Source organism: Atractosteus spatula, chromosome 28, assembly GCF_055471065.1.
Source record: "Atractosteus spatula isolate fAtrSpa1 chromosome 28, fAtrSpa1.hap1, whole genome shotgun sequence".
Taxonomy (NCBI): Eukaryota; Metazoa; Chordata; class Actinopteri; order Semionotiformes; family Lepisosteidae; genus Atractosteus; species Atractosteus spatula.
Window position 1 is genome coordinate 8,989,559 of NC_142733.1, and position 26,604 is coordinate 9,016,162.

The 26,604-nt window shown below is 47.8% G+C and overlaps 1 protein-coding gene across 6 annotated transcripts in view; it reads right to left on the reverse strand.

The window, feature by feature from the left end:
- LOC148813987 (microtubule-associated serine/threonine-protein kinase 3-like) overlaps positions 1 to 26,604 on the reverse strand; it is a 56,954-nt gene that overhangs the window by 10,681 nt on the left and 19,669 nt on the right. For 2 of the 6 annotated variants that reach the window (XM_088907699.1, XM_088907702.1), the window contains 20 exons: positions 23,992 to 24,064; positions 21,910 to 21,930; positions 21,081 to 21,159; positions 18,966 to 19,123; positions 17,109 to 17,184; positions 15,992 to 16,201; positions 12,790 to 12,891; positions 11,565 to 11,697; positions 9,971 to 10,038; positions 9,754 to 9,839; positions 6,192 to 6,400; positions 5,802 to 5,940; positions 5,419 to 5,551; positions 4,687 to 4,852; positions 4,254 to 4,355; positions 3,416 to 3,538; positions 3,167 to 3,279; positions 1,658 to 1,806; positions 1,055 to 1,176; positions 501 to 701 (listed from right to left, as the gene is read on the reverse strand). In XM_088907699.1, the coding sequence (XP_088763825.1) occupies positions 501 to 701; positions 1,055 to 1,176; positions 1,658 to 1,806; positions 3,167 to 3,279; positions 3,416 to 3,538; positions 4,254 to 4,355; positions 4,687 to 4,852; positions 5,419 to 5,551; positions 5,802 to 5,940; positions 6,192 to 6,400; positions 9,754 to 9,839; positions 9,971 to 10,038; positions 11,565 to 11,697; positions 12,790 to 12,891; positions 15,992 to 16,201; positions 17,109 to 17,184; positions 18,966 to 19,123; positions 21,081 to 21,159; positions 21,910 to 21,930; positions 23,992 to 24,064 (2,463 nt within the window). The remainder of the gene's footprint in view (positions 1 to 500; positions 702 to 1,054; positions 1,177 to 1,657; positions 1,807 to 3,166; positions 3,280 to 3,415; positions 3,539 to 4,253; positions 4,356 to 4,686; positions 4,853 to 5,418; positions 5,552 to 5,801; positions 5,941 to 6,191; positions 6,401 to 9,753; positions 9,840 to 9,970; positions 10,039 to 11,564; positions 11,698 to 12,789; positions 12,892 to 15,991; positions 16,202 to 17,108; positions 17,185 to 18,965; positions 19,124 to 21,080; positions 21,160 to 21,909; positions 21,931 to 23,991; positions 24,065 to 26,604) is intronic. The other 4 variants (XM_088907701.1, XM_088907703.1, XM_088907700.1 and 1 more) reach the window with 3 other exon arrangements.

Here is a 26,604-nt window from a genome sequence, read left to right on the forward strand (position 1 = left end):
CTCCTGTGCGCACTTCAAGACGACGTGCCTCAGAGCCGCTGCTGCCGGACGGGCAAAATCGAGAGAAGGCTGCAGCGCAAAACTGTGCTGCAAGCATGCACTGACACATGGCTAATAACAGGAACCTCCCATCAGACAGGGGCGGAGCGGTGGCTCTGTGGCTCAGGACCTGCGCCTGTGGCTGGAAGGTTGCCGGTTCTTATCCCGGAGCCGGCAGAGGAACCCTCCTCCATTGGGCCCCTGAGCAAGACCCTTAACCCCATCTGCTCCAGGGGCGCCGTATAAATGGCTGACCCTGCGCTCTGACCCCCAGCTTCTCTCCCTGTCTGTGTGTCTCATGGAGAGCAAGTTGGGGTATGCGAAAAGACAAATTCCTAATGCAAGAAATTGTATAGGGCCAATAAAGTGATCTTGTCTTATAACTCTGAAGACAACAGAAAGGGCCTCCACGCTCAGGGGCAGCAGTTCGTTAGAAGGCGGGTGGCGGGTGCGAGCGTTACCAGCGGTGATGATGAGCGACAGGGCCGACACAGAGGCGGACTTGGGGACCTTGCCCCCCGAGGGCACCCGGGGCTTCTCGGGGGTTTCCAGCTGGTGCCCGAACCGACGGGGCACCCCGCCCTCCCTTGGGGACGAGTGCTTGGTGCCAGTGCTGTTACTGCGGAGCCGGATACGATGGAGGTTTGAAACCACCACCTCTGCTACAACAAGAGGGGGAACAGGACAGGCTTCAGGTCAGAAACACCCAGGCGGCCTATATAATACGAGATGTTTCATCTGGAACTGAGATCCTTCAGGCTTTTCTAAAATGGCGAAACATACGGGATAAATAGCAGAAACCTAAAAGTCCTTTAGGGGGATAACCAACTGTTTTTGAGCCAGACCCTCACAGGAGAAGAAACAGCTGCATCCAGGAGATCACGGCCTGTTTTGCCAACATCCACAGTTCATCTTGCGGGGCAGTGCAGTCTGGATCATACTGAGCAGTTACTGACAGCCGGGACCTTACTCAGGCGATCCCGAGCTCCTGAGCGCGGCGGCCGATCCTGCTCACCCTCATCCTCGGTGGAGAAGGCGAAGCGAGGCATGGTCTCCAGGCTGTGGGTGCTGGTCATCACCAGGGGGCTGGCACTCCTCTCCGGCTGGGAGGAGCTCGAAGATGCCCTAGGCCTCAAGCTGGAACACAGCACACAACTCAGCATGCCGGCCCCACAAGAGCCGACTCCGAACGCCGATTTGAGCCATTTAAACCCAATACATTCCCTAGAACTGCAACTAGAACTCCATCACTCGACCTGCACAGTTACTTATTAGTGGCACAAAACAGGCCGCATGATACAACTTTATTATGACTTCAGAAAAAATGATTTCTTTACTCCTATCCACATTGCTGGAACCCCACAGCTTGACGCTGGCTGTGTGGTCTCCGCATAAAAAAATTAACATTAGAGTTTCAGCTCGCACCTCAGAGTGCAAAGAGAAGGAAACTACCCCTCGCACACAAAGGAAAAGCCTGTCGCAGTGAAAAGATAACTGCAGGAAATGAAACCCAAACACAGATGATGTCAAGATTTTGGCAGATATAGTATCACTTTCCAAAAGCAGAAGACATGCCATGAACACGAGAGACCAGTTCGCGGGGGACCCCTGGACTGACCTCCCCCTGTGTCCAGCTGGCTTCTGGTCAGCGGTGCCCGCCTGCGGCCGGCCCTCCCCGCGCTCCTCCTTCTCCTCGCTGTGGCTGCGCTCCGAGGACGAGAAGCTCAGGTTGGAGGGCGTGGCCAGGTGCTCGGAGCTGCTATACACCTGTAGCACCAGAGCAGGGGGGATCAGTACATTCTGCAAGTATTCTATCCACCCATCCATTATCTAACCACTACAACCAGTTCGGGGTTGCGGGGGAGCAGGGGCCTATCCCAGAAAGCAACAGGCGCAAGGCAGGATACCCCTTGGGCGGGACGCCAGTCCATTGCAGGGCACACACATTCACGGCAGGGCCAGCTTTCCCAGAAGCCAATTCATCTACCAGTACGTCTCCTGACTGTGGGAGGGATCTGGAGCACCGGTAGGAAACCCACATGATCTCGGGGACAGTATACAAACTCTATGCAGATCGCACCCTAGGAATTGAACCCAGGGCCCCAACGCTGACAGACAGCAGCGCAAAACCACTGTGCCACCGTCCCGTCCCAAAGGTGCACGAGCAGGGAGACAAACACCTGTCGTGTTCATTTTTACTGAAAATGAATGTCGCATTTAAGCTGTGTAAGGCACATTGTTAGCTCATATATAGAAATCTGAATGTAGCAATAAAGATTAATTCTAAACCTAACTTGGTATTGCAGCTTCTCCTAATCGACATTTTTGGTAACAGAGAGATGGTGTAAAGTATAAAGGCTGTGTTGATGTTTGGGTGCAGAGCATTTCAGGAAAAGGCACTTTTGTTTGTTCCTGTTTGTTCACCGGAAATGGTTTTAAACTTTAAAACTCATTTCAGGTCTTCACTGAAGAGTGCTGTGACTTCTGTTAACCCTACAGCTGCCTGGTATCGAAATGCTCCACACCAACCTTTTCTCATGCACTCTGCACTCCAGAGACAACAGTTGGTGGTTTCAGATTGGGTATATGCATAACAAAGTAGCTGATTCCAGATTTTTGCTTTTTATTTTTTGATTAAAGGTCTTGCCTATCATTTTTTCTACTGTTCGAAGGGGTTTCCTCTGGGTGCTCTGGTTTCCTCCTACAATCCAGAACCATACTGGTATGTTAACCGGCTTCTGGGGAAGTTTGCCCTCAGTGTGAGTGTGTGTCTGTATCAGTGTGTGCCCCGTGATGGACTGGTGTCCCATCCAGCGTGCGCCCTGCCTTGAGCCCGCTGCTTGCCGAGATAGACTCCAGCTCCCCCACAGTCCTGAATGGGAAAACACAGTTAGAAACTGGATGGATGTGTACACCCATCTCATTGGTTTATTATAATTTCTTGATTTGACGGAAAACGAAAAGAGCTGCATGAAATAAATTCCAGCTGAAAATTGTAAGCATCAATGTGATAACAGGTGTCGTTTGCACTTATGTACAACATGTTTTACAGGAACAGCACAGAAACACAGGCCTGCTCTTCCATCTGAAAACAACGGATCTACAGCAGCTTTCCCAAAGGATGCACCTTGCTGAAGCGATGGGACCAGGAGGAGAACTGTCGGATCTCCAGGGAAGAGTCGTCGTCGTTGGTCTCCTCGTCCTCATCGGTGTCCAGGTGGCGGTAGCGTTCGGAGCGAGCTGGATGAGATGGGAGGGGGGAGAGTGGGAGTCAGCCAAGTAAAGAGAGCAAATGCACTCGCAGGACTGTTTACAGTTATTATGATTTGTTTAAAATGTCTTTCATGTGCGACTGGGGAAGAGCGGGGCCACCTACTGTCAAAATAGCTGGTGTCGTCTTCAGCCTCCAGCTGAGGAATGAACTCTGCCTTCTGGCGCAGGAGGCCATTCCAGTCCAGGCTGGCAAAAAAAGGGTGCTGCTTGACCTCGCCTGCCCCTCCTGAAAGAGAGTTCCCCCTGTCAGCACAGCCCCTGCATGCCCTGTGCACACGTGCAGCTACAAACCCAGGACTCAGGGCAGGCAGATGAGACTTGTCCCTGGTTTCATCTGAGACGTCACGTTTAAGACCATGCTTGTTAAGCGTTAATACTTCAGCCAACAGCTACTGTAGCACCCTGCAGCTCAGCCAACATCTATATCACCCTGCAGCTCACAGCTGGCAGCCCACTGAAGCTCAGCAGGTGTGAGCCTGGCCAGTACCAGGATGGGAGACCTCCTGGGAAACCGAAGGTTGCTGCTGGAAGAGGTGTTAGTGGGACCAGTAGGGAGTGCTCACACTTGGTCTGTTTGGGTCCTAAGCCCTGTACAGCAATAGTTACCCTCCCCAGTGTCCTGGTCCAATTTCCCCCCAGCCTTTACCAGTCATGGCCTCTCAACAATCCCCCTCTCTGAACCCTTCATCACTCTGCTCTCCTCCCCACTGAGAGCTGGTGTGTGGGGAGCGGACTGGAGCATCATCCAGGTGGGGTGTTCCCATTACCTCTAAAGCACTTTGATTGGAGTTTCCAGAAAAGCATTATATAAGTGTATAAGTGTATGGAATTACTATTAATTATTATTGATACAAATGGTTAAATACTTGACATTTTTCAAAGCACAGGTAATGGAAAATGAGACACATGCATAAAATTTAAAACACAAACACTGTTGGTACCTGTGCCCAGACGCTCCAGAGGGCTTTGCCTCAACAAACGCGTGATCAGATCCTGGGCGTCTGCAGGCAGGGCATCATCACCGTCCGGCCACATGATCTCATCTGACAAACGCAAGAGAAATCCACACTGTTCCGTTAAAATTTATACCTTAAATCTGAGGAGGTGATGAATTTCCTGCTCTTTTATGAGCCTGACTCCTTTTCGCCATCCTTATGAGTCACAACTTCTGTCAGAATAACATTCTGTAATTAAATCAAGAACATGTTTGAGCAACACGTTATGTACCCAGGCTGAAAACGAGGAAGTTCACATTCCAGAATTCGGTGTCGGAAGACAACAACAATTCCTAACAAACCGTCTCATTCCTGTCTATTGTGTGCGGGGGCTCCAAAGCAGCCTCCAAGCCTAGAGATGATCTGAACTCCAGCTCACCACTGACGACCTGTCCGAAGAGCTCCTCGGGCGTGTCTCCGAAGAAGGGAACACAGCCCACCAAGAACTCGTACAGGATGACCCCCATCGCCCACCAGTCCACCGGCTTGCCGTAGCCCTGCCGCAGAATCACTTCTGGGGCTATGTACTCAGGCGTGCCACACACCTGTAACAGAGTGCGGGAACACGGCGGTGAAGCTTAAGGGCTAGGCCTCAGTGCGGTATCCATGGTAACAGGAAAAGTCACAGTTCACCCAGCACAAGAACACCCCCTTGCACACCACTCAGCAGTAAGGAGAACACATAACATAACATCACTTTATTAGCCCTATACAATTTCTTGCATTAGGAATTCGTCTTCTCGCATACCCCAGCTTGCTCTCCATGAGAGACACAGACAGGGAGAGAGAAGCTTGGGGTCGGAGCGCAGGGTCAGCCATTGTACAGCACCCCTGGAGCAGTTGGGGTTAAGGGCCTTGCTCAGGGGCCCAATGGAGTAGGATTCCTTTGCTGGCTGCAGGATTTGAACCGGCAACCTTCCAGCCACAGGCGCAGATCCTGAGCCACAGAGCTATTGCTCCGCCCCAAGGGACACCTCCGTTAGAACCTTGTTGCAACACAAGTGAGGCTTTTCTAGATGTAGCCCATCTTGCAGGTGGATGAAATTAAAGCAAAAGGATACCCCAATTAAACCGTGGAGAAGCCCGTGCTGGTGACCCACTAGGCACTCACCTGCTTGTCGATGAACTCCCTGGTGTCCTTCTCGATGTGCCCTTCATAGAGGTTGGTGGTCATGTTCATCAGGCCGATCCTAGAGAGGCCGAAATCCGTCAGCTTGATGTGGCCCATGGATGTGATCAACAGACTGCCAAGATAAAAAAAAAGAGTCTTGTTTAAAGGAAAACAACGATTTCACGATGAGATCTTATAGGATTGTAACTCAGAGTGCCAGCTTTTGAGAAAATACATATTATTCATACATTTTACATTGCTGGGCTCTCTCTTATGCTCTCTTTCTTGGATGATGTTTCCAGGTTCTCCTATTCCCGTTTCCCCGAATGATCCCCAATGTCCTGCCAGAACTCTGGAGCACTGGCTTGTGTGTGGAGGCTTACTTGTCTGGCTTGAGGTCCCTGTGCACAATGCCATAGTTGTGCAGGTACTCCAGTGCCAGGACAGTTTCAGCGAAGTACATCTGCGCCATATCTACTGATAGGGGTCCCATGTTCTTCAACAGGTTAGCGCAGTCCCCACCTGAGGGTCAGAACCGGTAAAAAGAGTGTGACAGCAGGAACACACCTCCCAGTGCTGGGTATCCCTCCCTGCAGAGGATCCCCATATTCCCTGCTAGACCAAAGTTTCCTTCAGAAACAAAGAAAACAAAATCGCATGTTCATTTTTCCACCCCCTCCCTCCGATTTGGAAAATCCTTTCTCCAGGCTGCAGCCTGTAAGCTCTGGATAACAGCTGGCAATGTGATGACTGTACTGAAGGTGATGACTCGCCTTCCACATACTCCATGACCATGCAGAGGTGGCGGCGCGTCTCGAAGGAGCAGAACATGCTGACCACGAAGGGGTTCTCGGCGAAGGTCAGGATGTCCCGCTCTACGAAGACCTGCTGGATCTGGTTCCGCAGGATCAGGTTCTGCCGGTTGATCTTCTTCATGGCGAAGCGCTGCCGGGTCTCCTTGTGTCTCACCAAATACACCGCCCTGGGGCAAAAGGGGACACCGCTAGCTCAGCACCGTGCACAAGCCGCAGCAGCTGCTCAGTTTCAATTCTGTCTCCGAGCTACGCGACTTGAAGTTACTTCTCTAATGCTTTGCTTGGGCAGGGGCAGTCGTAGTGATTTTTCAGCCCCGGGCAACAGTCCCAAAGGGTTGCCCAACCCCCCCCCCCGACTTTTAAACAAGAATAAAACACCCCATTTTCACAAAGTGGGCACATCACTTCAATAAGGCAATCTACAGCAATTTCAGTAACACGACATGACGTTTTCCCCAGTATTCACCAACCATTACCGACACAGCTCAGTGGACACACATGTAACCATGCAGTGAAGGTATTAGTGTAAAAAAGAAATACGTGAATAACATCTGGGTGTGAACGCATTCTGTCAGTCTCTCGTCTCTCTGGAGTGACCATTTTGCTCCCAGCTGTGTCACTTCATTCTGATCTGTACTTTTGAAGAAAGCCGTGGATTTGGGAAATGCCGACTTTCCAGGAATTTCTTTTCCCACTCATTTCGTTTTGTGCCATTGCTACTGGCTAATTTAGTTCGGGCAGGCTACAACAAAGCCGTTGGCGAGACCAAGGACATGTATGCTTGTCTGGGAAAAAAAAGACGACCAACAAACAGTGCTGGAGCGATTAACCATGTGAGTGCCTAACCACCACTGTTTCTGTGTCACAAGCCTGTCATAACACTTTCACAGCAGCACCGTCTACAAAAGACCGATTGACTGACAGCAGTTTATATTTAAAACCCAGTTGATCCTAGGAACAGTACTACTCGTGCACTTTACAATTGCTTTCGCTTTTTCACATTGTGCTTACCGACAATTAGCTGCCATAAGTCTGTTTATACCAGGTGTACAAACACCAGGTCTGTTGCAAGGCCACATTAAATAGGATGGAAACACAAACACGAACAAATGAGCTGAATGAAGACCGTTAGTACTTGTCAATGAATCCTGCAGAGCACACATGTGAGATACAGTTCCTGTTTAGACACCTGCTGTGCAGATGGCTTTTGTATCAATGACCAGTAACATCTGATTCTAACTATCAGAAAAGCTCTGGGTTGCTGGGGGTTGTTGAGTCATCAAGCTACAACAATCCATCTCTTGAAACTTCATCCACATGACTATGTGGTTCCAGTCCCCCACCGCCCTCTGGATAAAGAAGCATCTCCTGTTTTCTCTTTTATGCTCCCGAGTTTAATTTCTACTTGATAACTCCAGCCAGGCCTACCTCTCTCATTAGAGTGGCAGGACTTCGTTGGTGAGCAGGGCAAACAACAGCCTCTTCCGTTACTACACTGGTCTGGGGATTCAGCGAGGCACTCAGCTCAACAATGATGCCTAAAGTTTAACGGGTCTCAACCAGCCTGGACACTGCTCTTTCTGGAGCTTACTCGAGCCACAAATACTGGCAAGACCGACTCTCAAGCTTGGCAATAGACAACTGTTTAAATAAAGGTTTTGTTTTACTAGTTATCAGCTAAAATACACACTTCAAGATCCGAAAAACTATTTTAAACCACATGTTTCTTGCAAAATAAAGAACCAAATAGCACTGTGCAAAATATTAAACACTAAAAGGAGAAAAGGGATTACATCTTTCATCCAGCAGAATTTGCTCGTTCCTTACAGTGCGAAAAGGGCAAAACAATGAAATAGTCCTAAGACTTACTTCCCTGGGTATGGATAAGAACAATACGGAATTAGCTGACAGCATCGCAAAGTGCTCTAGTGAGTTGACAAACAAGTACTCAATATTCAAGAATCATACACTAGACACCTCAAATGATCTGAGAGGGCTAGCAGTTGATTTGACACTATGACCTCTGTCTACAGCAGGTGTTCCGTTACCAGCCTACGGTTTCTCTGTGTAGATTGCCAGGAGTCAATAGCACAGGAGGAACTGATCTGAAATCAGTAATGTAGCTGGTCTCAGTCCTAGATCCTAGTACACGTCCTGCTGGGAGGTAGTTAAATATTACTGTCTGTGCAATGTGTCTGACTTTTCCCAGCAGAATCCACTTGAATACAAAATAGGAAAACCAGGGGGTATTCAACTGTATTGAACTCAACTGAATTGTTGGTTTGTAGTAGCAGGTGTCTTGATAAAGCACCTATAAATAAACACACATTAAACACAGAACAGTGGCCTTTGCCAAACTGAACTACAGCAGTTTCTGTTGTGCTTTTGGGTGTATGCCACAATCTTACACCTCCTTTGATAAGAACGTCAAGGCATGCCAGCACTATCTGCAGGGCTGTAATCTTACAACAGGCATCCCCCACAAAACTTGTGTAGTGTTTACAGCTACAAAACTTCAAAAGGATTTAAGACAGGTCCTTCAATCACAGAAAGCAAAATCACTAAGCTCATCCTGCTATTTGGACATTCAACTAAACAGCCCTTATAGTGATAAAGCTAATCCAACAGACAACATTAACATCAACAAATGAATATCATGAGACCCACATAAAAGTTGAATTTACAACCCAGAAGAGGACACACTTTATACACAGAATATTGTGAGCATCTGGGACAAGCTGACTCTGAAGCCTATTCCATAGGATCTTTCTAGAAGTGACTGGATAAGACACTGAGCTCCTGGTAACCAAGCAAAGCATGGGTTTGTAACCTCTCTCATCTATAAAGATCTCCAGCAATTCGTTAAGGGTCGGTCTTAAGGATGATGAGTGTCAAACCTCCCGAACCCTGACCTCCGTCATGAAGGTCTGCTTTTGGTCCAGAATCCTAGCCAATGGGGTCGGAAAACTAGCAACGTCTCCAGAGATCTGTTGAAGTCAACACTTCATGACGGCTGGAGAACAGCCAAACAAATGCAATTATGCCTTCAACTGGACTAATTTAGTCTTTCATCAAGGTGCGAAGGACCCATAACTAGAAAGAAAGACCTCCTGCTGGACTGTTGGGCTTGACAAGGACTGGAAACCCTTGGATGAACAAGTGGCATGAAAGCCATCATCTTAACCCAAGACCAACCCTGGCTGTCATGACTACAGTGGCCTTAGCTCCATCTCACCTCCCAACGGCTTAACAAAAGTCATCACTTAAAGTAATTATACTGCTTGTCTACTAGCTTTTTTACTGTAGTTTTTAGCACTAGGGAACCACTCTTGATTTCAAATGATTTGCAAAACATTGGCATGTTCTTGCAATCTGCAACTTTGTCTGAAGAAGCTGAATCTACAAGGATGGTCTAGGACCTTTCTCTGTGCAGTTAAGGGCTCAGACAAGGTAAGAAGTGCCCTTCTGCACTGCACACTGGGCACAGGGTAATTCAGGAGGTCTGCACACACTCACTTACCCGTAGGCCCCATTGCTGATGAGCTTAATGGTCTCGAAGTCACTCTCATGGGGTTTCTTTCGAGAAGGGGTGGAAGTGGCCCGATTCTGGAGGTGGTGGGGAGACAGACGGAACACTTGCAGGTTATTCACAGGATATATAGGGAGAGCCTTCAAACCATGGAGCAGTAACATTTGGGCCCATGTGAACCAGCCAATGAGAGTCCCTGGGGACTTACCTCCACAGACTCGTCCACCTCCGGGGTGAACGTGTGTCCAGAATCGTAGTGTTCAAACTGCTCCATTTCTGCAGGAGGAGACAAATGCTTTACTGACCAGCTGCACTCTGTGTACATCGATCAAAGCCTGACTCTGTTTCTTAAACATCACACTGTTGGTCACACTGCCACAGCTCCCAGTGTGTTTGAAAACAGAAGACCTACAGGCGATTCGGGCACAGAAAGAAGCAGCTGCACCAGAAAGCAGAAAGACAGTGAGCTTTGGAGTGTGAGAGGTGTAGCTGACCACTCTCATCCATAACCCCCACGACATGCTATTGATCTTCAGCACGATGTATTTTACTGCAGTGTGGCTGAAAATATCCCAAGGATGGTTAGAGATTAAGACTCCATAAGATCAGACCTGGTCCGATTGGTGTGCAGAAATCATTCCCATGGAAATATTATATGACTTTATTACATTACATTTATATTATTAATATATTTTATGGCTGCAACAGTACTCCTGGCTTCATCTTCATAACTCATTTAAATTTCTTTATTTTTAAGCTTGCGAACTCGTTTCTGGTGGTTTTTTTCCCCAGAGCCGTTGAGGCCTTTTTTTTTTTTGATGTTCTCAAAAAATTTGTTCTTTTAAAAAAAAAAAACCTCATATCGCTGCCCGAAGCACAAACCAAAAGAGCGCCCAAGCCGATACTCCTCAACCTCAAGGACATGTCCCAGTGCCCTTCCAGAGATCTTCCAAGGACAACACTCCACTGTGAGGTCTCCGCTTGCAGTTAACACTTGCCTCATTTTCCAATTTTTTCCATCACCTATAATCTAATGAGCCGGTATTCAATGCCAAACCCTGGCAGCCTGTGCACCATCGCTGCTCAGATTCTATTTCTGTTGAGCTGTTTGGAGGGGGGGTTGTCTTTTACAGGACACCTCCCCCCCCTCTCCCCAATACTTTCCATGCCTGAGAACAAGCTGGAAATGTTTGAGGTTTCCCAAGATGGGGGAGCAGCTCCTGCCTCCCCCTGATGTTCTCATACGTGGAGAGCAGGCTGGAAACGTTCACTGTGTTCCAGGATGTACAGGAAACCATGCCCTGCCACTGTCCGCTCAGCGTGGAAGATTACCACAGTGCAGTGGCAGGGTAATTCTGTGTCCTCACCGTGGGATTCCCCTAAACTTTCTCCCCTTCCAAACACTAGTGGCCATGGGAAATTACAATAATTACCGGCAGCCAAAGTGCTCCAGTCCGCTCCCCACACACCAGCTCTCAGCGGGGAGGAGAGCAGAGTGATGAAGCCAGTCCAGAGAGGGGGATTATTAGGTGTCCATGACCGGTAAAGGCCAGGGGGGAATTTGGGCAGGACACTGGGGTGACACAACAACTATTTTTGAGAAATTCCCAGAGATTTTTAATGACCATGGAGAGTCAGGACCTCAGTCTTGTGCCTCACCCAAAGAACGGTGCCTTTTTTACAGTATAGTATCCTGTTCAATGGGGCATTAGGACCCACACAGACCCCCTACGGGTCCCACTAACAGCTCTTCCAGCAGCACCTCTGTGGCAATGTCCACAGAGGCCTCGTGGTGGTCTTACCCTCCAAGGGGTCGCGCGTGAGGCCCAGCTGGTTGATGATGTAGCGGGGGATGTCTATCTTGACTCCCTGGCCCACCTTGGCGTGACCTTCCGCCGCCTCCAGGAGGTGGTAGAACTCCTCTGGGTCGAACTCCTGCACAGGGGACATGTCCACACACACGCAATCAGAGCCCCGCTCCCTGCCTCCCTCCTCGGCAAGGCTGAAGGCACCAAAGGCTGGAGACAGACACTGCTTCTTTGTCGGGCAAATACTCCCTCCCCCCAACCTCGACATGCACATCTGTCTGCAGGGCTTCCAACACAGGAGCCTGGTGCAAACTGGGCTTCAATCCCAGCCTCTGACTTGCAGTTTGTTGGGCTGATTTGGGGGTCTAGGAGTGGAACTCTTTTTTAAGAGGGGGCTTGGTGTCTTTAAAGCCTGCACATGTGCTTACACATCACAGTTTTGTGTTACAGTCAAAAGACCCTACACAACAAAGCATCCTACAGACCAAATGCAGTGATGGTCACCTGCAGTGCACACAGAGGCCACTGACTTGGGGAGTGGGGCAGTGTTTGTCATAGGAAGCAGTGCTACTGCAGACACCATTTCCCAGTTAGCATGCAAGGAGGCACCATGCCAACATTTGTCACAAGACCACTTAAAAGAAACATCCCACCTAATGTCACCAACAAATTACACACCCTCCCCCCCTTAATAATAACTAATAATTCCTTGCAATTATATAGTGCTTTTCTGGACATTCCAGTGTTTTTCAGGTAATAGGGACTTCCCTTCACCACCAATGTGTAGCCCCACCTGGATACGTGACAGCAGCCAGAGTGCACCAGTACACTCCCCACACACCAGCTCTCAGTGGGGAGGAGAGCAGAGTGGTGAAGCCAGTTCAGAGATGGGGATTAGTAGGAGGCCATGACTGGTAAAGGCCAGGGGGGACATTTGGCCAGGACACAGGGGCTAACACCCCTACCATTGAGAAATGCTCTGGGATTTTTAACGGAGTCAGGAACTCAGTTTTAAATCTCATTCAAAGGACAGCACCACAGCACTTAGCTTTCCCAGGAGGTCTCCCATCCAGGTACTGACCAAGCTCACACTGCTGAGCTTCAGAGGGCTGCCAGTGATGAGCTGCGGGGTGATATAGCTGCTGGCTAATAAACCCAATGAAAGACCAATGGCTTCCTTAACGGGAATAACTGGTGCGTCAGCCTCCTTTCTCCTTACCAGACACTCCAGCAGCCTGGCAGGCCGGGCGATGACGATGAGGATCTTCTTCACCAGCTGCGTGATAACGGGCACCTCCTCACTCTCCGAGCGCTCGTACGCCTGGCACAGGGGAAACGGACAGGCTGAACTCCAGTGATATATCCTCGACCACCTCCTACCCACCTTTATTGTCCCAGAAGGGAAATGCACTTTGCAGGTAAAAGACACAACATAATACGCAATACATTTTACATAACATGAACCGATCACCAAATAAGAGACATATGCTAAAAACAAATATAAGTAAACTAAATATACCACCGATTGACCAAATTAAGCAGGTTAATAGCTGTGAGAGTAACAGAGAACTCAGTATCTATTGCATTTGATTCTTGGCAGTTAAAATCGGCACCCTGATGAAGGAGCTCAGATTCACTGTGCAAGGGGCAGTCATGACAGGTGGTGATTATATCAACTATTTGTTTGATGTGGATGTCTGGAAGCTGTAGCTGCTGTTCACCCATAATTTTGCTAACTACCTGCACTATCCTGTTCAGTCTGATTTTATTGTGGGCATTAAGGTTAGCAAACCAGGCTACCACATTCAAGGAAAGTTCTATAGAATAAAGCCATTGCTGTAAGACAGGCATTAAAAGAGCTGAGGTTTCTTAGGAAGAATAATCGCTGCTGGCTTTTCTTACACAGGGCACCCATGTTTTCCCCAAAGGTTAGCTTGTAATCAACAATGGTTCCAGCTGTTGACATTTTACATTTCTTGCTCCTCCTCGACTGTTGGTTTTGCAGCCGATGGTTGCTTTCTACAATCAGTGAAAATCTGGAAAACCAGGAGTTTAAAAAAAACACACCTAGAAGAACTTACACAACTAATTCTGCAACTATTTTATTAGGCACTGCCCTGCTCCAATAATGACATCTCCTATTTTAATCCTAGCAGCAAAGCTCTAAGATATTTGCAAGCCTTTCTCATTCCCACCAGGAGAAGCTATTGGATATGTCAGAATCACCTCCAGCACGACTGTGACACCAACAGCTACAGCTAACCTTCAGCTTTCAGTGGTTATCACATCGGGCAGGGCTGTATTCCAGCACCCCACCATGAGTAATGGAATAAGTGTTTCATGCAGATATGACCACTATCCACTTCTGGTACATCTCAAAGTGACCAAGCTGGCTCAGACAAAAGAACAAAGCTGCTGTCTAGCGGGAAAAGGTTTTGAAAGGGAATTTTATGACTTATGAAAGGTTCCTGCAGACTATGAACGTGATTTTATGTATTTTATCAAAACAGTGCAGTGCAAGAACTGTACAACGTGTGCAGGATCACAGGACGTGCTCTGAAACGCTGGTAGATTCAGCAGTCATGTGATTTTCTCAACGCTGATCTGGTCCACAGGCCACAAAGAGGACACAGCCGGCTCTTGGTAATTGTGACTGGCTTTACCATGACAACATCTGTCTTACCCCAACAACCCCCCAGCTCACATCAGCAGCTCTGACGGCTCAGCCTTCTAAAACACATTAACAGGAAGCCAGCTTCGCCTGCTGTTGAGAAAAGCAAAGCAGTGGGCACTTTTGGTGTTTGGTGCTTTGTAAGACTGGCAAGTGAGGGGTGGGGGTGTGAAGTTGGCGCCACGTTGGCGCCGCCCCCTCGCTCAGGCCTGGTGACCCAAATAAAAAGAGCCAGTGGCCAACCATCCTTCACATGAGGGCAAAACACCCTTAAGCAAATCAGAAACCGATTAGTTCATAGATACGGCCAGCAAGACTGCGGATCGGCCCGTGTCCACTTCAAGTCCTGCGCAGTGTTCGTGTAGTGTACTCAGTACTCACTACCCTGAAGCACTGTCACAGGCCCCTCACCAGCTCCCCAAAGCACACAGCCCCAGGGCCAGCTGAACACGACACACCAAGAGAGTGGATGTGGGGGATAAAAAAAAACATCGTAGCCCAATGGAGCAAAGGCGGCATCAACAGGATTCCTGCAGGCTATGGGCCCTGTTCTTACAGCCACTGTCCTGCCTCCAAGAGCACAAGTCTGCCACTGTCAACAAGGAAAGACCCCTCAACACAGGAAGACCAGCACCACCCAGCCACAGACACCAGCACGCGCTGAGAGAGGTGACGGCAGGTTCTATGCTAGAGGACTGGCCACTTCAGCCAACCGATCTTCAACAAAAGCAACCTAACTTTTGAAATGAACTGGCTTGCACTGATGCTGGGTTGTCCTAGTCGAACTTAAGCGCCGTGAACTGATTTTTTTCAACGAAAACAATAAGTCTTGTGTTTCACAACTCCGTCCACACAGTATCAAAGCAGCCCACTGACCTGGCAAGCAAATTAAAAACACAGAAGCGAGAGTAGAACAGTAAAGTTACAGACAATCCTGATCCTGTTTTACTGGAAGCAGCAGAATGTGGAAAGAGATGCATCATAATGGGAGGAAGGTAACACAAAGTAAGGGCCAGAGCAGCACGGTGTCACTGTCGGCGATTCCTGGCTGATCTCCGCTAGCTCTCTCCACCTCGCCTGGTGATAATTATCCCCCAGCGTCGTGGGGAACAAAAGGGCCTCTAAGTCACACCAGCAAACGCAGCGAAGCCTCTCGCTGTTGCTATGGAGACTAACATTCCCCTGCTGCAGACGAGCCCGCAGTGCCAAGCAAGGGGGCTGCTGCCATCGCGCAGCCCGGTGCCACACGCGCGGGTCGGACCGAGTCAGCGGGCGCAGGTTTCATCGCGAGATATCGGGACCACTGGACGCACTTTCATTTATATTTTTAAACAGGGCTGAAATAAATAAAGCCCCTTTTGTCCTTCAGCCTCCCTAAGATTTTCTGCAGTAAGCTCAGCCAGGACTAACGATTCAATTAAAATGTAAGCTTGCACAGGCGCAAACTGTCCGAGCAGAGACTGTGGAATTCAGAAGAGATACAAAAGAGTGGTGTTTTATTCAACAGACTGGAAATGTAGTGGGCTGTGCTGCAAAACTGTCATATGGGCTGAAGAGCACTGCATACCACTAATTCGCTTTCCAGCACCTCTCAGCACAAGTCTCTCAGAAGCTATCAAGGCTGCCCAGAAGAGGAGTGAGAGCAAGAGCACAGAAAAGCTAGAAAAATGACTTGAAAGCTGAATTGCTCCATCAATAAGTTGAGACACTTACTCACACTCGGTGAGACACACTCAGCTCTGAGCCTCACCTCATGCAGAAGCTTCTCCAGTTTCTCCTGCAGCTCCATGAAGTAGCGGGAGGTCACCAGGCCATTCTGGGACTTGTCCAGGCAGTCTCTGGCCAGCTCCACCAGCTGGTGATGGATGAAGCCCAGGACTCCGTCAGCCAGAGGCAAGGTGCTGTCCGGGGAGCAGTGGGTGATGATCTCTTGGAGACGTTCCTCCATCTGGGCCGTAGCCTGGAGAGGGCAAAGGGTGGCCCTCAGTCAGATGAGCGATGGTCACCCTTATCCTTCCAGATAGCCGAACCTGAACCCAAAGTCCCCACCCCACTCCCCTCCCCCCTCCACAGCCACACTAAAGCCTGCCAGGCCACCACCACCCAATGGCTTCCTTCACCTTTAAACTGACAAGTCATTTTTTACACAACCCCTCAATTTAGAGCCGCCACACAAAATTACATTTAAACCCAGCCCAAAGACATATATGAAAATGAACAATGTTTACATTTCAGGTTCCCAGCAAACAAAGTCATGGAGTTCGTTCACAATATCTCAGAGGTATTCTGTCTATATTTGCATTTTTTCTAGCATCTCTGACCTCAATCACTAGTTTTGTTTTGTCATTTTACACTGCAGTTAATTCTATAGTTCCTACCAGAGATCCAGACAAATTCCAGACCACTGTACAGTGTTGGGTTTATTCTAATTCAGACAAGACACTGGCCAAACAGTAGAATTCCACACAACCTGCTGCCATACTGGAAAAGCAATATGTCCCGTGCTCCTTGTGACAGAGCCCAGCACTGATTTACCCTTGCAAGTGACCATGGCAAAATCACACACACAGGAATATTCCAGATCTTCAGGACGGGAAGGGCCACTTCACGAAGGCCACTCTCTTGGCAAACACGGCTGCAACATCTCTTGAAGGAAATGATGTGCAGATGTTTCTCACTTTAAAACACGCCATTATGATGGAAACATTTTTAACAGCCTATTTGTTCCCCTGTTGTGGCTACACCAGCTGATGAGCGCTAAAGAGACAACTAGGTACCTGCGCTGCCGCCGTATCTCAGGAGACCGGCCGACGCACAAACACACGACTCCCCCAGGGAAGGTTTACAAACAGCTGGAGGAGACCTACCTTGGGAAAGCGCTCCTTGTAAACATGGTTCATCATAATGATCTCGTTATCAAAGGAGCCACTCGTCCGGCCGGGACTACGACAGAGAGAAAAAAAAAATCAGCAGGTTTTTTTTGTGCTTTAAATCAAAAAGCGCGTCTTCACTGCTCCCCCGCCTTACCCCTCTACAATGTGCTCTGTGTGCCTGCAGAGGACGTCAGGCTTTGCACGCTGAGGATCTCTGCCTACATGAGTAAACCTACGGATGGCAGAGCTGTGGCTTTGCCAGGAAATGAGATCAGTGATCATCTATTTGGCAAAGCTGTGGGAAAATCAAGTTCTTAGAATATTTACACAGAAATTAATCCGGAATAAAGAAGCACTCTCAGGTCAGGGACTGATGGGCTTCAGGTTTTTCCTGGGATTCTGACTGTAAGCAAACTCTGGATTCATTATTCTTTCGACCCCATTAACATTTCATAAATTAACATCTGACAAAATAAGATTTACTTTGATACTAGGTGAAGGACTCGTGATGGACTTTGAATAACGCTGGAATTGGAAATTCGATTTTCTTCTATTTACTTGAGGAGTATTTAATATAACCTTGCCATATTCGTACGCCAAATACATAACTGAACCCGTGATAAACCTTTTACTGTAGAACTGGATTCAAGAAATCCCGGCATATTACTTGTGACGACAACAGGTCACTAACTAGAAGCAAATCCGTCCGGACAGCCGGGAATCCTGATTTTGCAATCCGTATGAAAATGGGGAAAGGGGGATTAGCTGAAAGGCTTCCTGCTAGGGCTGAACTTTTAGGTATGCTTTCTTCCACTTAAATATTCTATTTAATCATGACAGCAGGCTCAAGGCACCACACACTATACTAAAAACATGTCAATCTTGCATCATACTTCATTTTTAGCACAGAATAGTTAGAAAGGCATTAGAAATCAGTATTTCGAACATGTTGCTAACGGGTTCTCCCTAGAACATTAATTAAATGTTGAAAATTTAACAGAACACGGATACTGTCCAAAATGAAGAAATCAGGGAAGGCAGTGAGCGCTGCTGAATTGGCGATCCGAGGTCTGGTGAGGATGCAGCTCCGTGTTTCCGAACATAAAGGAGCTTCTGTTACAGCAGGCTTCAGAATTCACCAGCACGCCTGCAGCCTGGCTGGCCTGCGAGCGCCTGCGCCCACGCACTGCTGGCAGAGAGAAGACACCGCCGGCGTCCAGCCCGAGAGGAGAACAAACCGGCAGACCTCCCAGCCGTCAGATTCTCCGAAGCACCGGTTCAATGGTGCAGCCCCTGCACTCCCAAAGCAACTGCAGGGTGGAACCAAGGCCTGGTGGGTTATCCTTGTGTGGGAAATGGTGTCTTTCACTGCGCCTGGCTAATCTGTGAACTGCGAAGCGAACGGGGTCGCCTGCATTCTGCCTAGGAACTCCAGTCCCTGGCAATAATCCCTCAGCTACACACCTCCCTGAGCTCTTCACTAATTATTGCTTTTTAAGTGATCCGTGTGTTCTACTAAAATACTCCCTGCTCCCTATATAGGTCTTTTCCTATTTCCTAACAAATCAATAATCAAACCTCTTCTGCAGTTTGCGGGGAAAAACAGCAATAATGAAATAATGAATCCACAGGAGGCTGAATGAGACAAGCAAGAGAATGAAATCATGTAAGGCAGAAGAAGACCCAGTCACGTCACGTGATCAGAAAAGCAGCCAGTTCCAGTGCTTTAAGCAGCCGAGTTACATGCTCTAATTCCAGTTCCCCGTGGTCAGCAAGAGGACTTGGATACAAAGGCAAACTAGTCGGCCTGGTCTGAGTGTCACAAGGCAGCAGGCCGGAGGGAAGGGGTACCTCAGGCTTCGGGAACGGGGGCGCGCCAGGGGCGAGGGCCGCCCCTCCTCGTCCGCCACGCTCTCCGTGCTGCGGAAGTGCTTGGACAGGAAGTGCAGCTCGTCGGGCGTGGGCTGGAAGGGGAGCTGGTGCAAGCGTTCCTGAGAAGAGGATGAAGACTGTAAAAAACAAAAAGAACAGATTACAGATTGTCCCCCCCCCACAGCCACACAGAAACCACAGGCCACTGCAGAGCCGCCGGCCCACCCGCCCGCCCGCCCGCCTCTGTGCGAGGGGACGAGCTGCAGCGCACACGCCGACACGATTCCGCAACATTAAAAAAAACACGGCGCTTCTTCGGGCTTTTGGGGGAAAAAAAAAATACAAAGAGCAGTCAGAAGTTCAAAATAAAGAAGGTTCCCCCTCTGCTCATGTGGTCCACCAAAAAGACAATCTTGGGCCCAAAACGGACGAAGCACTTTGCATCTTTGAACGCGACAGGATACAGAAAGCAGGCATGCGCGGATCCATTCTTCAATCTGAAGCTTGCAACTGAAGTTTCCAAAAGAACACGCATTCCGTCGTGTTATACTTGAGATCTATACCTGGAGATCTTGATTCAGATTTTACATTTATATGGTCCTAAACCTCTGTGCTCTGGTTTAAGTTAGGTAATAAATGATCAAAGAGCCTCTACATCCACTCCATATTAGGCTCCGTAGGTTGCCTGGAAATTATAACTTGTGGAGAAATATACAAACAGAATATGCTCCCTTGAATTACTCTATCATACCTTTTTTCAGCTTAACCTATGGGACTCCTAAAAAAGTGTTTCATTTCAATAGTTCTACTGGAGCGTGTTTTGTTTCAGAATATTTTTCAACCCAGCAAACATGAGAGACGGCCATGGTGTTTATTCAATTCAGTCCGCTACAGTCTTATTACCCAATACAATAACAAAAGGAAATATCAACCAGAGGGAGTGTGGATACCTCGTGGAGCCCAAGATATTCACATGACCACGTCTTCAAGAAAGGCTTCTTCCTGCCTTGTGTGAATTCTAGTTACCATTTACAGTTTTTAGGTTGTGTTTGTCCTAATGTTAGACTGAAACCAACAACACTGGGAGGAGATACTGCCGAAGATCTGATGCCAAAATTACTTGAGTGCCGTGACTCCTGGAGGGGTGAGGGAGGCGTTCTGAAAAATCAGCGTGATTGGTCACGTGTGGACATGGCTCCCCGGTCACACTAATCCGATTACAGCTCTGCTGACGCGAAATCAGGGGCAGATGTAGCCAGCGGGCACTTTCGCTCACTTTTGTTGATGTGTAAGATTGCAGCCTGCAGGCCTTGAGCAACGGGACTCAATTTTCTGGCTCGATTTCATCAGCGAAAAAATAGCAAAAGGATGGGAAAGTCTGCACAACTCAAGGAGGAAATCTGAAAAGCTAGCCATGTCTCCTGCTACACAAGGAAGGTACAGATACTGTCTGAACATCTGAATGGAGTATTGTTGGGCGATGGCAAGGAATGACAGTTGCTGAATGCACTGTGTGTAACAAAAAAAAAAAGAACTAGATCTTGTCATTGCACTCACTAGATGGAATGACAATGCTTTGTCACAACAACACAATGACTGCATCAAGACAAACCACATTACCACAAGGTACTCTGTTAACCAAGTGGAGGACAGCCATTTCAGTTTTATACATCTGTTTCGTTCTTGACTGTGTTAAAACAAATGTGCGACAGTCCTAATGCTGTTTAAAAACACATGGTCTTGCATGACTTACGTGATTTTTTTTCTATATCACTGCAAGCCATTTGGTCTTTAACAGGAAGTGCGGCTTTATACCAAGAGATGTGGGAGTATGGAACAAACTTGCCAGCCATAATGCAGCCTTGGCTTCTTTCCTTGAATAGGTTAACTACTAGAAGGGCAATGTGGGCTGAACGGCTTCCTCTCCATTTGCAATCGTTCTCATGTTCTTCGAAACGATTTAGAGTGAAACGTTCATCTCCTGAAACATGCGGTTTCTACTGCTTGCATAAGGCACCCCAATCCCACACCCTCGCAATGTCCACAATGCCATTTGCGGGACTCCAGCCCAGTTCCATTTCACATGTCACTTACAGACACCGTGGAGCTCGGGGTGTTGGTTCCATAGCCAGAAGATGGAAGGGAAGCCAGAGACCATCTACGACCATCCGCTCTTAAAATGAAAGAAAAAAAGGCACCATTTAAGTTAGCCAAAAAGCCCTACGTAAAAGGAACAAAAATGTTAGTCTGAAGGGAAAAGATTGATTAATCCGAGGCCAAGAGAAACAGAGAAGGTTATAGTCACCGAGGGTTCATATGTGGCTCAAACCATAATGGCATTTCGGTGCAAGTATGCTTGAGCTCTATGATACTGACGCCACAAGTCTGAGCCTAGCGTAGTTAGACTCCAGGGGAAATAGCTGGCAGGGATTCTCTGGCCTTCCCTAACAAACGGTCACTCAGAAACCCTCCCATCACCCAGGAGCCCACAGACTCACGATGACATCACTAAGGGACATACTTCTCCTCCAATCAGCGCTGACCCTCCTGTAGGTCACACTGAAGCTGCTATCATGGCGGTTCAATAGAGCACATTAGCAATCCCTTATTTTCTCTGGCTAGATGTAAACCAAGATGTAAAAACAACAGGAGATTCCAAATTGGACAAGTATTAAAAAAAGAATTGACAAGCAGCATGAATTAGACTATCTGGGTTTTTTTTTTTGTTCTTTTTTGTCCATTTGACTTTTTCTGAACGACTTACCGAGCCTTTAAACTGCAAAATTAAAGCTGCGAAAGTTCCTACAGGGAGGCAAACGTGCGGAGAAATAAAAGGTTTGTAAAAAAATTAATAAACCGACCGTTCTTTTTTCCTTTCATTAGAATGGAAGAAAAATATGAAGAAAAATAATGGGCACGCTACCTGTCAGTTCGGGGCACATGGCTAAGACATCGGAACAGCAGGAAGAGAAGTGTGGAAGAAAAAAAAACGAAAACGAGAGAGATCTGATGAGTGATAAGATTTGTACAGTAGCATCTTCAGGAAACAGGCTGCTGTTTACAGTGCTGCAGCGCTCTGTGCATCAGGAGCCCTGCCCACGCACAGCCCACGCCGGAGAGGAACGTTTGTCACACAGAGCGCCTTTTTAAAGGCCACGCTCCACACAGTGCGCCGGCTCTCTCGGGCCCCTGCGGCTCCGGCCTGAGCTCCCCTGATTTACACGGTTTAAAAAAAAACATCAGCTTTAGAAACTACCGATGCACCAGTTAACCTTGCGTTCCAGACGGGCTTGACCTGTGCACACTGCGGCCTTTTGTATTTCAGCTGCTTAAAGGACAAACAAACAGAACCCCAGCTGTAGAGGAAGCTCGTTTACAGAACAAGGCTATTTGCAGGGACCTGAGACACGGGAATCAGAACCAATTATAAGGGCACAAAACAGTCAGGATCCGGAATGTCTTCGGACTGTGGGAGAAAACCGGAGCACCTGGAGTAAACCCATGTGAACAGGGCAGGAACATACAGAGTCCATGCGGACAGTACACCAGGGCCGGTAGTGAACCCAGGGCTCCAGCCAGCGTCGTGAGGCAGCGATGGTAACCACCGTGCCACCATGCCCAGCAGAACGCAATGGCTCAAAAACACCTTCAGGAGCTCCTAAAACAGAACCCAACCCTTTGTAAAAGGCTGGACTACGGCTCCCGGAATCCCCTGTGGAAGATGTGGTGGGTCAACAGGACTTGCTTTCCTCTGCATTTCCTTCTCCTGGCTCCCCAGGGTTTGCGGCATGGAAAAACAGAGGGGTGTAGCTGCAAGCCATGACTCACTAGACTGGAAGACGTACTGTACTGCACCACGAATCGGGGTTAGCTGACTCAACCACCGCACTGACTGGAAGAAGCCCTAAAATAAAAATCAGGGGGGTGGGGGATGATTCAGAAGAGCCTCTCGCTACAAACCCTTCTGAACAGCCCTGATTTTCTTTTTTTTTCTTTCTTCCTGCAGACGCTGGTAACGTCTCAGCATTTACAAAAAGTCTCTAGAACTTGACACCACTAGCGGAAACTGATGCCTCTGTCTCCCCACAGACCAACCATAACGTGACATGAGACTCCCCCACCAGGGTATCTGACCTTACAGGTATCTTTGCATCACTCGCTGGGAGCCTGCAAAGAGCTCGGCCTCAGCACACTGCAGGGCTCCAGTCAACAGTATGACAGCATCTCATAGTGTGTAATGCCACCTACAGGGAGGGGACCAGTCCCAACACTGCTGTGGAGCTGCATGCGAGTTCATCTTTAAAACAAATGATCTGAGACAAAAGGGGTGCCATTTCACACGACTTGCACCATCGTTCTGAAACGGCGCTAGAAGACTTTTCACGTCCTGTGAGAGACAGCCCTCACGTGATGCTCCCGCGTTCCTTGCTCAGCTCAGCTGACTGGCAATCCTGTCAAGGCCACCAGATGGGGAGAAGATCTACATACTGTAACATTACATCCATTAGCAAACAATGATAAACGAAAACAACTCCTAGATGTATAAGCAGAAGGTGAGATTCAAACAAGGGTAAAGGTCAATACCAAACCTAAAGTATCTTGGAACGTTCACACACTGCTTTTGCTCAAATTAGTTTCTTGTTTTTCTACACAGACATGGAAAAAAAAAACACAACAATATTCACTTTATTTGGCTTCATGTGAATGTGTTTTACAGCCTATTAGTGCAGCAACTTGAAGTCGATATGGTTATGCCAACAGCCAACAATCATATAGAGATTTCCAGGAAAGACACTAAATCTACTTCCAGGAAAGATACTTCTCATAACTGCTATTATGAGAAGATACTGAGCTGGAGGCGATTAACTTGCAAAGAACGAACAATGCTTTCATGGATATGTATTCACAATCTACCGGAGAAAGAAATCCACACACACACACACACACACCTCTCACTCCACAAAGATCACAACCAGCCAACAGGATGGAGGAAACACGAGCTTACCTGCGAGCGAAGGGGAAGTTGAGAGACGTACTGGTGGACACATTCCTTGGACTGTCCAAGGGACTGCTGCCAGCTGGAAAACAGGAAGCACACGGCGTTCAGAGAGAAGGAAGGGAACAGGGTTGCGAAACACTGAGAGGAAAGAGTACAACAGTGCACTGCAACCAGCAACATTACACACATCCTTATCAATCTGTCCCCAACAGCCTGCCCCAATTACCAGTACGAATTAATGGCCTAAATTAATGTCAACAGTTGGTCAGGTGGGAAAGCACAAAATGTCTGTACCCTGATGCAGGCATGAAGCACTAGTGCATTCATTTGACTCATAATGCCTGGTACACAGTACCTTCACATAGCTGCAAATTATAGTGATTTTTGTTTAACAGCACTGCTTGTCCAGCTCTGGCTCATCATAATGGGTCACATTTGCCAGTTTCTGCTCAGTTTACAATTTGAATCAAGCCTGATTCAAAGGTGGAGTTCTGGACGTTTGTACAATCAGACAATCTCGATATTTTTACATTAAAGGCAAACGTTGAGAGAAAATTACTAGCAAATATGGTTATTACTTGTGCTGTTTAATCACCTATGTTAATACACTGAAGAGAGAAATTACTGTTAAGCTTGGTTGGCATCAAATTAGTCTGACGTTCCCAAGACATCTTGAGTTTCAGCCCCTCTGTTTTTTCACCAAATCAAAATGACAGATTTGGCGAGGCAAGCGAGGCAAATTTCCCTTTTTATAATCCATCAATAAAGATGGAGCTTCTCATCTGTATTATTTTTAATCTCACATTAAACCCATAAACAGACCTGTTTCCAGCAAACATTTTACCCACATTAAGTTTTTTTAGACTGCTGGAGATTTGGGATTTTTTCCCCACTCGAAGCACAGATGCATCCGAAAGGCACTGGCAGACGAGCCGAGAGGACTCTGGCGCAGTGGCACCAGCGCACGAAGCCCGAGGCAGAGGGCAGGGGAAAGGCACAGGATTCCTGGTGTACCGACAGCGGGTACGTGCCAGCTCATCGGAGTTACAAGCGCTTCTGTAAATCTCACTGGCGACGCAGAGCACGTCACCGACGCAATGGGACCTGGGCCTCCCACAACTGCCCTTGTAAGAATTACTCAAGACAAGGCAACGCTCTCGACACGACAGAAGGAAGAAGTTCAGACACGGGAAGAAAGCTTGCTTGTGTTACAGAAAAATGAGCAAAACTAGAAAGTGGCGAAAAGGATTAAACTAATACAACCCCTACGTTAGAGCTGGGCAGACAACAAAAGGCCCAAATGTGAATATAAACTGACTGATGAGGATTTGCAGTGGTAATAAATTACAATTATTTTTTTTCCCTTAACAGGAGCTGTAAACAGGTTCTTGTTTGAAAAGAGCAGAATATAGCCAAAGTAATTCGAACGTTCAACAGCTGCCTGTGCTAAAAACAAATCCTTTGTGGCTCAAATTAATTAATTCAGCCTAATGACTCACTTGCAGGTGAGACTAGAAGTGGGTGTACAGGTTAGCAGATTGAAAGCTAACTGCGTGCTTCATGGCCTCTTCAGGGCTCTCCCAGACAAGGGAGGACAGAAACGCCAGCAGAGCACTGAGGAAACTGAGCTGTGGAAGAGCGCGTCACTCTTGAGCTCATGCCGCAATGCCAGCAAGCTAGCACTGTGAGGAAAGCAAAGCCACAGATTCCACACAGGCAGGCAACCCCGAACTACTCAAGAAGAAAGTTCACCATCCTCCAGGCAGTGTGGTAATCGGGCATTTTTTTGGCCCAAGAATGCCCTTCAAAAGTCATGCACTCATGGGTCCTAGGTCACTTGAAGGGCTTGTTCCAGACACCCACAGTTCTTTGTGTAAAGACGTTCCTTGGAGACAAGCTGGGTTCCACAGATACCGTGCTGCTCTTAAGAGACCAGAAGCTGACATGATCGGTTATAAACTTATTTCTGGACCTAAACAAAAGAGGGAGATGAAACTGGTCCAAAATGGAAAACACAGCCCTGCAGATACCCGTAGAGGAAAGGAACTGAAACTGTTTTGGCAAACGGTTAGCGTTTTCTTGCTTTTCAGAAGCCTGGAAAAGCCCACTTCTTGTGGTCTGATTGACAGGCTCAAACAGCACCTGAATTGATCCTCACATTTCTGGGACTGCGAGTGGGCTGGCACAGCCAAGAGCTCTTAATCCAGCTAATGTCAAAAGAGCAGTTCATTAAACATTACGCAACGGCACAGCCAAGTGAGCCTAATTTGAAACTATAATTAGGTCGCTTGCCAGCAGTGTTTTGTCTTAGTAAGGGGTAACCACCAGCTCCTGATAAATGAACAAGTGCTTTCAACAGTGAAGGCTTGGCAAGGACACTCACAGGACTCACCTGCAAGGCTGACTCTAATGCATGCTAAAGCATGTGCTTCTTAATGTGGATGTGGTTAAGCATTACAAAAGCATGAATTATCTCTACCTGCCACTGAAGTCTGGCACAAGATCACTTAACACAAAACAACCATAGTTTTATCAGATAAGATGATGTCCTGATCGCCAGTCTGAATCTGTTCTATTTAATACTCAGCAGCAAAAAAACAGCTAAAAATTAACACCCCT